The 16,458-nt window shown below is 46.8% G+C and overlaps 1 protein-coding gene across 1 annotated transcript; it reads right to left on the bottom strand.

The window, feature by feature from the left end:
- Positions 1 to 15,181: 15,181 nt before the first annotated feature.
- Positions 15,182 to 15,975, bottom strand: LOC144771897 (enhancer of rudimentary homolog). The gene has a single exon (XM_078656133.1). The coding sequence runs from the start codon at positions 15,891 to 15,893 to the stop codon at positions 15,579 to 15,581; it is 315 nt and encodes a 104-aa protein (XP_078512259.1). The 5' UTR covers positions 15,894 to 15,975; the 3' UTR covers positions 15,182 to 15,578.
- Positions 15,976 to 16,458: the final 483 nt, after the last annotated feature.

A 16,458-nucleotide genomic window follows, 5' to 3' on the forward strand; every position in this document is an offset into this window, starting at 1 on the left:
TGAACATGGAGTAGGTCAGTTAACAGAGAAGAGCTTCCGTCACCTAAGTCCGTGTCCTCTTCTTTCTGCGTGGATTCACGCATTTTGTAATCTGGTGGTATGAAGTGCTGATTCATCTTGATCATTGTTAACCTCTCCACATTTTTGGGCGAGAGGCGGGACCTTTTTGAAGTGACAATGGCACCAGCAGCACTGAAAACCCGTTCCGAAGACACGCTTGCGAGTGGGCAAGACAAATAATTTATAGCCAGCCTGCTGAGCAGTGGCCAGTGAGGCCTTTTCCCATACCAATACACCAAAGGGTCAGGATCAACGTAGACCTCTGTTGGGTCATCCAGATAGGCCTGCACCATCCACTCAAGGGCCTCCCTGGGTGGTGCTCCACTTTGCGTACCATATGTTGCCTTTGCATCAATACTGGAGCGAGCAAACCCTTGCTGAGTTATCCAATCCGCTTCCGACAATATTATGGCTGGGCCTGGTGCAGGTGATGATGATGAGGATACTGTTGCTGCTGTCGGTAACGGCTGTGAGGGAAAGTGACTGCCTTCAGCCACAGAAGTGGACCTTGATGCCGGATGGGCTGCTGCTTCAGTAGTACGTGTGGTGCTTACTTCAATTTCCTGCCGGCCGCTCTTTTTTTAACTGAGTGGCTGAGACAGCTAGCCAATGTTTGTACTTTGAAACATCTTCTTCATCAAAAGGAATGAATACTTTGCTGGTCAGTGCCTTTTTGTACCGTGGATCCAGAATAGTGGCACAAATGTAATGTTGTTCTGAATGTATTTTTTTTAAGCCTTTCATTGACAAGTAGGCAGCTTAATATGCTCTCCGCCAACCGATATGCGTCTTGTTTGTGAACATCAGCTCGGAACGTTGAAGACACCGCCTTCAGTTGTTGCTTTAGCATGACCAACAGTGGGATAGCTTTGCCCAAATTACAGTACTCCCTGCTGACTTCACGGGTGAAGACCTCAAAGGACGAAGCATGTCTGTCAGGCTTTTAACTAGGTCCCATTCCTCCGGCTCTAGCCTCATGTCTTTCATAGCAGCAGACCGTATGTTAATGCTATTGATATACTCATTGATTACCAAGTACTGCTCAAACAGACGTTCAAGCATGTAGAAGGTTGAGTTCCAACGTGTTGCCACCTCCTGGATGAGTCCTTTGACTGGCACTCCACGGCTACGTTGAATGATCCTCATCTCCTTCTGGGCCTTAAAAGAATGGCTGAAATGTGTGCTGATTCTTCAGCAGGTGGTCAGTAACTTGCTGACTGTGTTTTCTCTTTTCAAGAAATCTTGAACAATAATGTTAATGCAGTGCGCCAAACACGGCACTCTGAAGTAGCCACCATCATGCATTACTTTAATTATATTACTGCCATTATCCGTGGAAACATAACCAATCATGTGACTTCTTGGCACCAGCCATTTAGAGACCTTACTCTTAAACTCATCCAAAATGTTTAATGCAGTATGAGATTTCTCCATGACCAACATGGCTACTGTTGCATGTTTCCGAGTCGCTTGAAAAATTGTGGCATGGTCAACACCTGTAAACATCTTTTCTCTAACCCCTGCAAAAGAGACCCAGTGATCCATTGATGCACATGTAATCCACGGCTTGGCAACTGGTCCACATGTCTGTTGTCAGGTGGATAGTGTGAACAGCACTCTTCAGCAAAGCTGACCCAATCACTTCCAGCACATCTTCATGTAGTGCTGGAACTGCAACTCTGGCAAAATAGGACCGGCTAGGAACCTTCCATTTGGGGCAGACTGTTGCCACAAATTCTAGAAAACCCACCCCTTCCACGAAAGAAAAAGGGAGAAGGTCCGACCAAAACCTGCTTTTAATGGTGGTCTGGACCGTTTTCATATGTGATGATGATGATCCAGACTTCTTCATCCCAGTTAGGCTCATGGATGTACTTTTTCGCATTGGTGTCTCTCCCAGACTCCTAGTGTACCTTATACGTGTTGCTGGGGTAGAGGGTGTGGGCGCTACCACTACAGTGCTGCTGCCAGGGGTACTGGGTGTACCAGAAAAAATGTCTGTCGCTTCTTCACTTTCTCCCTGCACGATCAGCCCCTCGTCATCATCAGATGCAATATGAATGGATACATTTGGATTTGTTGTACTTTTGGCTTCCCGAATCTTCCTTATGTGCGCCTCCCAAATGATAGTGTGGTGTTTTTGGAGATGACCTCTCTGGGCTCCGGTACCATAGTTGGTACCAAGCTTACCCCGACAAACTACAGTTTTACAAATCGAAAAAACAACCATGTTTTCTGCCTTTTTGCTAACACTAAAGAAGTCCCAAACTGGGAACTGGAGATGTCTGCTGGTGGTGGAGGTGCTACTTTCAATGCCAGATGAAGTGGAGGATGGGTGTGGCTGAATGTGACTCTGTTGTGCACTTACAGCACCACTACTTGAGGTAATGGAGGTCGAGCTGGATGGAGGTCCCTGTCAGCCCTTCTGACGAGAAAATATGGAAGCTGTAGGTCGTGTTGGTGTTAACTGCATTGGTGGTGGGACCAGTGCCACGCCACCCACATTACGCTCAGCAGCAATTCTGGATAGGGTCAAATTGTCTGTCTGCTGCATGCCCGTTGGGGCTGTAGTGATGACTGTGATGACTGGGTCGTCGTCAGACTGTTTGTCAGCAGCAGAATACACCACTTCTTGTTCATCGTCATCATCAGCCATATGTGAAAGCCTTGCCGGAACCTTCCTTTTAGGCTTAGCTACCTTTGTCGGCTCACGGCGTGCCTCACTCTCAGACTGCATTGGTGGGTTCCAATCAACATCAAGATCATCAGAAGGAAGGGGGCTTGAAGAAGAACTTGTAGTAGTAGCCCTCCTTGACCTTTTTCTTGCTGGGGATCTGGAAGACAATGGATCATCATCAGGAGGAGTGGCTTCCTCAGATGATACCTCTGCTTGAATCTCGATTTCCTGATGCGCTCCTACTTCTGGAGGAACAAGCATTGTGGGCAGTTGTGCCGCTCCATGCGCCTCTAGTTGCGCCTCTCCATGCGCCTCTCCATGAGCCTCTCCATACACCTCTCCTTGCGCCTCTCCTTGCGCCTCTCCTTGCGCCTCTCCTTGCGCATGTACTTGCGCTTGTACTATTTGCACCTGTTGTTGTCGTTGCGGCTGTGGTTGTTGAACACTCGTCAGGTGAGCTACACCCTGCTTTTTCTGGATGCTACTTTCTTGCGATGAGCCAACATCACTGGTTGATGGTGATTGAGCAATTAAAGTGGCTGCCTCTGCAGCACTCATGGCCTTGGACCTAACTCGGCGTGGTGGCACTGAGCCCCATGAAGCGGAGGTGCTGCTTCCAGCTTGGTCCCCGGCGGACACCGCTGCTGCTGCAGGTGTAGTTTTTTTTTCCCCAAAAAAGTGTCTGTGGGCACACCAGTCTCCTTGGTAAGTGGCGTCACTTGCTTCTTCTGCTCCTTCTTACTGACAGTGGCACTGGCAACTTTTTTGCAAGAGGATCTATGGCCACCTTTCTTTGGGCCCATCTTCTTCAGATGTCAGAACAGCTGGCTGCAGTTGCACGAGTTGCAGAGTTGTCTGTGGCCACACGTGATGTCACGTGACGTTGTGCTGCATACATCGCTGCAGGACTTCTTCCTGGCATGGATGATGATGAACGATGACTGATGTGATTCTCTTGTGCACCTAAAAGGAAAGGAAGCCAGAGGAACATCAGTTAAATAAATGTTGCATATGTCGTGCTTCAATTAATATTTGCAACTAGGCATAGCATTTATTATTATTAGAACAAGACACCCAAAAACGGAAAGACACAAAAGAAAAATTGCAATTCTAATCCAAAATGGATGTTTAAATTAGTAGAAGAGAGACCACACAGAAAGACTTGGTCCATGCACCACTGAGTACCCCTGAGCATAATGGATGAAAGCAAGGCAAACTGGGTGCAGGCCTGAGCACACTGCCTGGCTTGAAAATGGCCCATTGAGCCTTGACCCCCACCACAGGGCCAGGCCCTGCCTGTACCAGGCCTCAAAATGGCCCCCACCCACATGGCCAGGCCCCAACAACACCTCAAAAAGTCAAAAAACACATTCAAATCACCACAATCCAATGCCATCCATGCCCTCAATGATGTTTAAATTCAAGAGACCCCACAGAAAGACTTGGCACATGCACAACTGAGTACCCCTGGGCATAATGGATGAAAGCAAGGCAAACTGGGTGCAGGCCCGAGCACACTGCCTGGCTTCAAAATGGCCAATTGACCCCCACCACATGGCCAGGCCCTGCCTGAACCAGGCCTCAAAATGGCCCCCAACCACATGGCCAGGCCCCTAAAACACAAAAAAAGTCGAAAAACACACAAACATCACCCCAATCCAACGTCATCCATGCCCTCAATGATGTTTAAATTCAAGACACCCCACAGAAAGACTTGGCCCATGCACCACTGAGTACCCCTGGGCATAATGGATGAAAGCAAGGCAAACTGGGTGCAGGCCTGAGCACACTGCCTGGCTTCAAAATGGCCCCTTGAGCCTTGACCCCCACCACATGGCCAGGCCCTGCCTGGACCAGGCCTCAAAATGGCCCCCACCCACATGGCCAGGCCCCAACAACACCCCAAAAAGTAAAAAAAACACATAAAAATCACCACAATCCAATGCCATCCATGCCCTCAATGATGTATAAATTTAAGGGACCCCACAGAAAGACTTGGCCCATGCACCACTGAGTACCCCTGGGCATAATGGATGAAAGCAAGGCAAACTGGGTGCAGGCCTGAGCACACTGCTTGGCTTCAAAATGGCCCCTTGAGCCTTGACCCCCACCACATGGCAAGGCCATGCCTGGACCAGGCCTCAAAATGGCCCCCACCCACATGGCCAGGCCCCAACAACACCCCAAAAAGTCAAAAAACACACAGAAATCACCCCAATCCAATGCCATCCATGCCCTCAATGATGTTTAAATTCAAGACACCCCACAGAAAGACTTGGTCCATGCACCACTCACTACCCGTGGGCCTACTGGCTAGTGTGGCTTTACAGGCACCCCAAAATTGTGAAAACGTTTTAAAATTGTAGTTGCACCAACTGCAATGCACCAAACAAACAACACCAACTTATTTGTAAAATCTCAAATCCAAAAGTGATCCAAAGTCCAAAAAGTCCTCAAATACAAATATCCAGCAGCAGCCACAAAAAGTAATCCTTCCAGCTCCAGATCCAAATAAAAAGTGACCAGGACATGGACAAAGCACTGGGAGGAGCCTGCTGGACAGGAACAGGAAGTTGGAGACTCTGGGGCACTTCCTTCCTCCCACCCCCCCCCCCAAATGGACTCCTTGCACAAAAAAAAGTGCAGCCAAATGTCAATCTGAGGAGTTATTCTGATCAAAATCATCATCTTCAGAAGGTGTATGCTGCCTGCGGTGGATTTCTTGTGCAGAATTGCAATTTTTGCAAGTTCGGGAAAGCGAGCTGTTCAAATCTCCTGCCGGAAGTCAACTGCGCGCTGCATCTACGTGTTCGCAATTGTTTACTCCTTTGATGCGTGATCGCGGGCCCTTATGACGTACTCGCGTTGTCAAACTCTCGCTGCGCAAGATGGCGGGCCGCGATGACATACTCGCGGTCGAAAAACTCTCGCGCGATCATGGAGCAAGATCCAGAATGGCGCAGCACACGCAAACCGGGAGAAAAACAACTCGGGAACTCAGAATCACGGTAAGTCAACGCGCGCGCGATATTGTATTTTTGAAGCGCGACCAAGCAATAAAATCCACCAGCTTGCGAATTGCGGATTTTTGGGCAAATTCGTGGGATTCACGGACCGCGAAATTGCCAAAAATCCGCAAATTCCGTGAGCGGAACGGATTTTACGCCCATACTTAGTCATGGATCCTCTGTATGGCCAGTTGATAGTGGTTGCGTCTCGAAACCCCTGTCCTTTACTTTGGATGAAGTCGCTGAGGCAATTAATTCAACATCAAGGGGGAAAGCCCCGGGCCCTGATCGTGTACCGGTTGATCTTTACAGAGCAGATCCTATTCTATGGCCTAAATTTTTACTCATGTTTTTAATGCTGCCAGCCAGCTCAGCTTTCCCTTGTCTTGGGCCAAAGCGGTCATTATTCCAATTTTTAAAAAGGGAGCCAGAGATGATCCGACCTTTTATAGGCCAATCTCACTCTTGGACTCCGCGGCCAAAATTATGCGGAAAGTTGTCCTTGCTCGCCTAACAGACTGGCTAGATCAAAACTGTATTATTTCTGATCTCCAATATGGATTTAGGCAGTGAAAAGGCACATTGGGTCAATGTCTTAATCTTCATCTAGTGATTGGGAAGTATACGGTCGCAAAGCATTGGGATCTCCATCTGGCCTTTATGGACCTAACCTCAGCGTTTGACCTTGTTAACAGATCAAAGCTTTGGGCGACCCTTTATAGCAGGGGTACTCATAGTACGGCCCGCGGGCCTACAGTGGCCCGGCAAGCCTTCCGTGGCGGCCCGCGGACCATTGTTTAAAAAAGAAAATGTTTAAAGAGTGTCTGCAAACACTGCCGGATGCAGAGACACTCTGCTGCTCTGTGGGGCCGGGCGAATCATACCAGGAGGCCAGAGTGGAGCTGCAGGGGCGCTAAGAGAAGGTGAAATACAGCAAAGCCCCATTCACATGCAAATGGTCTTTTTAAAGACCTCTGAAATGCTCGGGTGGGGCTGTGTGTCTGTGCGCGCTGGGGAAGCTGGCTGGGGAAGCTGTCTCAGCCCGGTGACAGACAGGTGTGCGGGGCGCCCCTAGAGCAGGGCGTCCAGTCTATATGTATAGCATTGTTGTAGGTATATTGGGGAGGAGGGGGGTCTTTTCTTTCATAATGGGGCTCAGCTCTTTTTCTTTGCCCAGGGGGTACACGGCTTTGAGGTTACAAAAGGATGCTAGCGCCTTGAAGCACGTCATTTTCTAGTCCAGCGCACTTTTTGTCAAACTTGTTGTTTTCAGGTGTGACACTCCAGTTGGTTGCGTTGAAGTTCACGAAGACCGCAGTTCCCAGAATGCATCTGTTTGATGATTGAGAGCCTGTGCTCATCCTTGTGTTCATGATGTGACGGAGAGGTTATTCGTACACATGACTCAGCCTGGCATTATAGTGAATGTCACACCGTTTATGCTCGCGCCAGGACCGTTGTTAGCTGGATGGATACTACCTTTGTTAGCGGAATATTGTATGGGTGTTCTTGTTTGTGATGTTTTGTGCTCCGACCTCATTTTGATGATACTTTTAGCGTTTTAATATAGCGCTTGCATACCCCTCACAGGTCCTTGGATCGCTTTATTGGTGCTCAAATAGTTTGCGTGTTTTACAGCCTATTGTATGTGAGAATTATTTTGAGTATTTATGAAGTATTTTGGTGTCGTGTGGGGTTTGGAGATGTACGCAATCAGGGGAGTGGGAGACGCTTTATTTGTAAGGGGTGGTGGGGGGACTGCCTTGGAGATAACTGTGCCAGGGCTCTGGTTTGCTTCTAAGAACCAAAGCTGAGTCGTCAAACGATGTAAAGTAAGTCTTGTAACAAATCTCGTGAAAAAATATGATAAAAACTTAAAAATGGAGCAAATGTACTTTCAACATTTCTGTGTCGTCATTTAAAAAAAAATGAGAATACCCCCCAAGGACTATTGCCACTAGTTATCCAAGATGTGTCACATTGTCATGCTTTCTGTTGAAATAGCTTAAATTGTCATTAAATGCGAAACTCGACTATTTAATATTAACTGTGTAATAGTGAGATCTTGTTCTGAATTACTTCGTTGACCTCTCAGGCTGGTTAGTTAAAGAACCTGCAGCCAGATTCATCAAGCGAAATGCGCTCACAAAAGGGCCAGATTCTGAGAATCTGGCCCTTTGCGAGTGCAATTTTTGCATTTGGGGTTCATCATCCCAAATGCAAAAATCGCTAATAAAGAATTCACAAATTTGCGAGGATTAGCATTTAAGGAATCTCTATTAGAGTAAAGTGCTCCGATACCCTCTTGGGTCAAGTTCGCGCTATATAAAACTTTATAAAAAAAAGAGGGAGGTAGAGGGACAGAGACAGAGGGAGAGGGATGGAAAGGGAGATCAAGAAAGGGAGACAGACAGAGGGAGGAGGGCGACAGGGAGACGGAGTGAGGGAGACGGAGTGAGGGAGACGGAGTGAGGGAAGGGGAGTGAGGGAAGGGGAGTGAGGGAAGGGGGTGAGGGAGGGGAAGTGAGGGAGGGGAAGTGAGGGAGGAAGTGAGGGAGGGAGTGAGGGGAGGGGAGTGAGGGAAGGGGGTGAGGGAGGAAGGGGAGTGAGGGAGGGAGGGAGAGAGAGAAGGGGAGGGAGGGAGAGAGGTAAGGGGAGAGAGGGAAGGGGAGTGAGGAAGGGGGTGCGGGAAGGGAGTGAGGGGAAGGGAGTGAGGGAAGGGGAGTGGGGAAAGGGAGTGAGGGAAGGAGGGAGAGAGGGAAGGGAGTGAGGGAAGGTGAGGGAAGGGTAGGGAGGGAGTGAGGGAAGTGGAGTGAGGGAAGGGAGTGAGGGAAGGAGGGAGAGAGGGAAGGGAAGGGGAGTGAGGGAAGGGGTGAGGGAAGGGGAGTGAGGGAAGGGGAGTGAGGGGAGGGGAGGGGAGTGGGGGAGGGGAGTGAGGGAGGGAGGGAAGGGGGAGGAGAGTGAGGGAAGAGGAGTAAGGGAAGGGGAGGGAGGGAGAGAGGGAAGGGGAGTGAGGGTGAGGGAAGGAGAGTGAGGGTGAGGGAGGGAAGGAGAGGAAAGGAGAGGGAAGGAGAGGGAGGGAAAGGGAGGGAGAAGGAAGGAGAGGGAGGGAGAGCGAAGGTCAGGGAAAGAGAGAGGGAGTGAGACAGAGTGAGTGGGACAGAGGAAGACAGGGAGGGAGAGAGAGGGAGAAAGAGGGATGGAGGGAGGGAGGCAGAGAGATATATATATATAGATGCCAGGTCTAGTAGCTCAGTGGACGAAGGCGTCCGCTGCAGGGACCTGTGTTCAACCTCATGGTCACAGTTTTTTTTGTTGCTCTAGCCCCGCCCCCTCCCCCACTGACCCCGCCCCCACCAGTGCGGCCCTCGGACACAAACCACACAGTAAATTTGGCCCCTGAGAGAAAGTTTGTGAGTACCCATGCTTTATAGTATTGGTTTAGACGTAGATTTGATTTCCTTTTTGGCGGCTATTCATGAAAAAACCACAGCCGCAGTTCGCTATAATGAGGATGCCAGCCTAACTGATTCCTGGGCTGTCAAAAGAGGGGTCAGACAGTGGTGCATTTTAGCACCCCTGCTGTTTACACTATACATTAATAAACTAGGGGACGCCCTGACTTCCTGCTGCAAAGACATCCCAGGAGCCGGCACAAAAATGATCCCTGCATTGCTCTATGCTGACGATGTGGTCCTGGTGGCAAGGACCTCGAGAGGGCTGCAATCTCTTTTAGATTGTTTTATTGATTTTATGGACTCTCTGGATCTGATTACGAATTTTAAAATGTCACATTCCATGTCCATTGGTTCAGGTAGAGCAAGGAAGGCCAAATTCTACTGTAAGAACATGGAATTAATTAAAGTCCCCGCTTTCCTATACCTAGGTGTTCTTTTTGATGACAGGCATTCGTGGCTTACGCGGCGCTCACACAAGAAGAACACATTAGCTAGAGCATTGGGGGCTATTTTAGAGTTTGCAAAAAGAATTGGCTTTAAACCACTCCTGGCTCTCATGAAGATTTACAATGCTAAGTGTCTCCCAATGGTGACCTATGGGAGTGATATATGGGGATATATAGAGACTGGAGAAATTGAGGCGGACGAAAACACTTTTTCCGTAGACTGCTGTCGGTCCGAGCCTCAACCCCAGTTTTTAACATCCATGAGGACCTAGGAGCTGGTTTTATTTCAGATCAGATTGCGGTTGCCCCCCTACTGTGCTGGCTTAGAATTTGGGCTCAACCAACCCCCAATTTAAACCAATTGTATTTCCCTAGACAAAGGGCTAGATATTCCATGGGTCCGCTACATCAAGTCACAGATGGAATCTCTTGGTTGTCCTGACTTATTTTTGAGCCCTAGAGCTCTCAGCAAGTCGGGTATTAGAGATCTGAAGCTGCAGTTTTTGGACAGATCCATATCGATAAGGGAGGAAAGAGAACTAGTAAAACCTACTGTGAGAAATGTTTTCACGCTGAGTCTAGGTAGACAGTTGCAACCGTATTTATCTTACATAAATAAACCTTACCATCTATTTGCTTTAACTAGATTTAAGCATAATATGGTTCCCTGGCTACTAGCTTTCCCGAAAGGGTTTTTTAAAGAAGGGTCGTTAAGTCCTTGTCCCTGTGACCACTTCTCAGAACAGAATACCCTCCATATGATATTTTTCTGTCACTTTTATGTTCCGCTATGTAGGAAATGTATTATTCCACTCCTAAGAGGGCGCAAATTTGAACAAGTCAGGCCAGCACTGGCATACTTGCAAATGTTGACATCTCCAGTGGTGTGTTTTGGGGTTGCAAGGTATATAATAGGAGCAATTAGGTTCAGGATTAGGCTCACAGAACCATTGTGTGGACTTTGTTTTAAATGAAATCACTTAGTCCTTATCTTGTTTCTTAAATTTTCATGTAAATGGTTGACTCCTGATCAGGTCAAACTTTTATTTTATATATTTATTTAAACTCTGAGGACATATCTGAGTTGGGTAGGAGTGTCTAATACATGATGGTTTATCGGAAACTTTTAAAAGGTGTGATAATCTGATTACGTTAATGCATTTATGTATTGTGCTTTGAATTGTTATGCTCTGTGTCATGCACTTTGATGGTTTTAATTTAACCGAATAAGGTAATCTTGAATCTATGTTTTCCAGCCTGTCCTCCCAAAAGGCTTAAGATGGAAAGGTGAAGTTTAATATGCCTGAACTCACAATATAATAACATATCTTTTTATGTAGGTGGTTTTTGCTTTGTGTGTTCAGAAGCACCTCTTTTGAAAGTAGCTGTGTTTTTGTGCTCTGACATTTGTGTCTCTTCCTGGCTGTGGATTGACTGTCTAGATTTGGAAGCCATAGGGTCTGGGGAATGTCTTGACCAAGGGGAGGAGGTGAGACAGCAACAGGCTGACCTGCATCTGCAGTGTAGGGGGAGGAGAAGCCCTTAGAGGTGAAGAGGCCTGGGCTGCTGCTATAAAACAATTTTCCAATCTCCTGCTGAGTGATTGAGAATCCAGACCCCCACTAAGCAAAGGAAGAGAGGTGTCACGGGCAGGGAGGCACCCAGAACTGGTTTGAGCAGGGGTCAGTGCCCCCTGAAGCACAAAGACTTCAAAACCATTGAGGGGTATTACTAAGAGAACAGAATCCCCTGAACTTTGGAGAATGGCTTGATCAAGTGTGAACAAGACTGGAGCTACTTCGTGGTCAAGAGGACCTTTGCCAAGGAAGAAACAACTTAAGAGACTGGTGGATAGGACTGCTCTTTCTGTGTGATCTAGGGCTGGCCTGTAGTTTGCTGTTTCAATCAAGGAAAGGCTAAAGGGATTTTGCTGTGTGCTTTGTCCCCCTGCTTGAAGGACTTTGCGGTGTGCTGTGTCCTGAAGTAACTTTCCCCAAGGGCCTGAGGTTAGCTGGCTCCCTGTTTGGAAACACAGGAACACAAAAGTTTCCAAAGAAGACTCTCAGAGACTTTGTGTGTGTGTGCTCTGTCTAGCCTGAGATCTTCATAATGTGTGCCCTGTGATCATGGCACCTGGAGTCCTAGTGTGTCTCACAGACGCTGTGTGCGTGTTCTCTGTCTAGCATGAGACTCTCGAAGGAGTCGCCTTGTTATCGTGTGCACCAGAATCCAAGTAAGTCTTGACGCTGGTTTGTGGGTGCATTTTGCACAGTGAGACCTTCGTGAAGATATGCCTTGTCATTGTGTGCACCGGAAGCCAAGTGTGTCTCAACGCTGTTGTGTGCGGGTGCGTTGTGCACAGTAAGACTTTCGTGCGGATTTGCTGTGTTATGGTGTGCACCGGAGTAAAGTGAGCCTCAGTGACGCTGCGCTTGTGATCTTCGTGCAGCCGGATACTCTTGTGTGGAGTGCCCAGTGACCGTGCGCTCGGAGTGAAGAGAGATCAAGCAACACTGTGTGTGTGTGCTTTGTGGCAGCCTGAGATCCTCGTAAGTGAAGCAGCCCGGACCGGTAGTCCCAGAGGAGCTGAGTTGCCGGCCCGAGCCGCCGTTGCCATTCCACAAAGCTGCTTGATAGCCCAGCTGCTGGACGAGGAGAGGAGAGTGGGTTTGCGCCCCCCAGGTAACGTGTGTCGACTCCTGAGGCGGGGCACGGGCTCAGAGGGAGACGCTCTTGGCCTCTCTCTCGTGTTGGCAGCATGAGCCTCTACTTCAGCTCGTATTGCAGCCTGTATTGCCAAAAGGAGTGGTGATACTGGGGCCGGAGTACGAAACTGCACTTAGGAATTAGATCGTATTGTGTTGGGGACAACAGTGAGAGGCTGACTGAAGGTCAGAAGAGGAGGCGGAGAGACCACCTAAGGCCCGGTGATTGGGGCCTAAGTGTACTATGTAGTATTCCATTTCTGAGAGGGGAGTACCTGGCTGACGTATTACACATTGCAACATTTCTGTATAACAAACTACTTGATTATCATATTACGCATTGCCTTGTTCCTGCATAACGAACTACCTAATTAGCGTATTGCGCATTGCATTAGTCCTGCATAACGAATTACCTGATTAGAGTATACGCATTGCCTTATTATTGCAGAATGACATATCTGGTGGTTGGATCACGCATTGCATTGTTTTACCTTGCAAAGTGCCTGATTTTTGTGTTACGCATTGCATTCTTTTAATTCCAGAGTGTCTGATTGCTATGTTACGCATTATAGTATTTTTACATTGCAAAAGTACCTGATTCTAGCATTACAAACTGTATGACATGTGATTAGGAGTACAGGAGAATGTTTAGAAGTGCTCATTGACATTGCCAGAACTTACAAGGGCTGGCTGGCCAAACAACCGGCCAGTAGAAATATTACACAACCTCATATGTTGGTTTTATACTGTGTGGTCTTATCATACATCTTTTTTACATACATTTTATACTAGTTTTATAAAACTCGTGTGGAGTCTATTTATGGTGCCATCATTGGATTACTTTGAACTTGGTTGTGAATACTTTACACATTTGCCTAGAAGATAAGCCTGGCTGCTCGTGCCAAGCTACAGAGGGGATGAGCGGGGCTATCTAAAACGGTGACCTTCCTTTCCCTGACATTGGAACATGGGTCCCTACTTAGCGTAAAGTACCCACCTCAGCCAATCAGGGATCCCGGGTCTAAAATGTGTTGGTCAGCGGTGTGGGATTTGAATGTGTATTTGCAAATTCACTCACAGTGATAGGTGTACATCATAAATAGTTCAGATCACGACGCAACCACATTTTGTGTTCTTGATTTCTTGGTTCTAATTGGTTTTGTTTTGAGCAACCTTTAAGCCAGACATCATGTTGCAGGGGATTCAAGGCGCAGGCGAGGCTGCAGAATTAGAGTTCAGCATTGATGGATTGCTTACCTACAAGGTTGATCAGTTGAGGCAATTCTGCAGGGTTTTGGGATGTCCCATGAAGAGGAGCGCCAAGAAGGAGGAGCTGCAAGTGGCATGGAGGGCCTGCTATAAGCCAAAGGAACTCAGTAGGCGGGTGATGTTGAGGTGGATGAGGATGACCCAGGGAATGGATTTAGTCCACAGGTTATCCCAGTGGAGGGTAATGTAGGGAACTAGGACCCCCTGTGCAGCTATAGAGCTCCTAGGACAGGGCAATTACCAATGGGAAAAACTTTCCTAGGCAGCAAGATTCATAGATATTACATTGATTTATACGACATCATGGGGGCGATGACCCAAGCTCAGTGCAATGTACGAACAAGTGTTTAAAACATATTGGTTATTCTTTTATTTGTATTTTTTTAAATTCAAACATCAAAAAGCAAAAAGTCAAACATATTTATATATAAAAGTGCCTATACATCAATTATAATGTATTTACCATGGGTAACGGGCGGTAAGCATTGTATCAAAAACAACACAGTAAGGACATACATAATACAGAAACAACAATTATACATGAAATATATAGTGGCAGATGGTAACAGTGTTATAATTCTCTACGCACGTTTCGGCACGGAACGTGCCTTCTTCAGGAGTGCCACGAAGGTATATCCTGGGAAATGGATCAAAGAAAAAAAGCATTTGTAGCGCCTGATAAATACGATTCATACGATACAGTCCAAATATACATTATTGCACTTAGCTTTGAGAACTAATCTAGTGATATTAGTCTGCTCAAAAACATTGCCAGGTGATACATGTTGAAAAGACCATGCAGTTTGTGGAGAGTGAATACATTAAAAACTATCACCAAGATATGTCAGAAAAATTGAAAAAATAGATCTTAGATCACCGAAATATAGTGCTGAGATAAGAGAAGGCTTCAGAATAAAAACAGAATACTTAGTAGTTGCTCAAAAGACCCTGAAGTGTAAAGTACCCGAGGATAAAGATCATGGAAGAATAAAAATCACACTTACAAACTAAACAAGAGCGTGCGGTAGCCAGGACCTTGTTGATGGGTCCAGAAATAAGGTTAATATGGCTTCAGTTGTTGATAACCTGTGATTGGAGAAGCAATGACCAGAGCTGAAACTCAAACGTTTAAAGGGTTCACGAAAACCTCTCTTCTTTAACTAGCTGAGACAGTGATAACTGACCAGTTACAAATTGTTGAGGTATATAGGACTTATTTACTAAAAGTGTCCGATGATTAACCACTAGGGGTCATTTTATGTTGTTTTATAGACTTACTTTTGATTGGGGGACTCAGTCTCACTTCGATGTAGTGCGGCTTTGATGAAAACTTGTTGATCTGTAGATAAAGACAGGAGCATATATAATCATCTAAGGGTCCGGGGAGCGGGCTGATCTGTTGAGGATATGGGTAACCTGAAATTTACCTAAATATAGCAGTAAGGACTGTCCTCTGGGGGTCACAGTGAACCAGCAGGGACAATTGACTTCTATAGATCCAAACGGAGGTAAGAAGACTAGGTTAAAGAAGGGAGTTTAATCTAGTGTTTTTATTATTCTTTACCCAGAAAACATCTTCTGCAACACGTTTCAAGAGGTGCACTCGGAGGATGACAAATTACAAAACCGATACCCTTTACTCAGGCGTGAGGCCATAGAGGCAAGGTGTTGGCAAACCAAATAAAAGCCAGCTGCTCAAAATCCTCAGACAAACCTGGAACATGCTGCAACTTTAAACCCTTTTTTTACTTTTAAATATAGAAAGATAAAATGGAACAAAACAATCATTCATCACCCTCCCCTTAAAAAAAAAAAAAGTCAGTCGTGGGCGAGAACAAAATGGAAACTGTACTGCTATAATACAAAACTGGCTACTACACGCTGTACATACCGGCTCAACCTCCCACCCAAAGCCTCCCCCCTCCCATTGGACGCTACTGGTGCGGTCCTCCAGGTCATTTGCCCGCCTGTTGGGCCTGTCTGCGCAGGAGCACGTAGATCTTCTCTTTGATCCAGTCTTTGTTGTATGGTTGGTACGTCTGGGTGTCCGCACGGTAAACAAGACAGCTGAGATCAGCCAAGTCGTCGATGAAGTCAAACAGTTGACTGATGTCGTAGGTTATGGATGGGCTGTTGGGGTTCATTCTCTTCAGATGTTCTTCATACATTTTGCAGACCCCTTCCATGCACTCATTGACCGATTCATAGTCTGCATATGTTCTTCCTTCTGGCCTCTTGGTGGGCTGAACAAGAAGAATTGTGTGAGACATGGTGCGCAGCTCGCCGTCGTTGGTATCAGACGCGCAGAAATCACTAACGGAAACGACGATCTCCAAACAGGAAGTGATATCACTGCCCCTGTTTAATCTAGTGATTAATCAGTTTCTTTTCTCCACAAGAGCAATGTTCAGAAAGCAACCTGGGTATGTAGTATAGGTTAGAGAAAGAAAGGATAGCAAACATGGGGGTTACCTTTACGAAGATTAATGGGGTGCAGCCAATATCCCAAGATGTACTGTATGCCCAAGGGTATTAATTCACAGCAAAGTGGAGATTGTATTCCCGCAAATATATATAAAAAAACAGCTGAAAAAAGAAACCAAAAGTAGATGAAAAAGCTGGGGCCGCTAAATATATTGACACATCCCTAATTCTGGGAAAAGAGGGGGAGGGGAAGAGAGACCGGGTAGAAATTACTAACTGATGAGGCCAAACACAGGGAATACTTACTATGGCCCGCCAAGCGGTGTCTGTTGTGGACTGTGGGGTCAGAAGAGGGACAGCAAAGACCTCAAAGTGGCTCAGAAGAGATCGAATCAGTGAATAGTACCGCTA

This window comes from Lissotriton helveticus, chromosome 8 (genome assembly GCF_964261635.1).
Source record: "Lissotriton helveticus chromosome 8, aLisHel1.1, whole genome shotgun sequence".
NCBI lineage: Eukaryota > Metazoa > Chordata > Amphibia > Caudata > Salamandridae > Lissotriton > Lissotriton helveticus.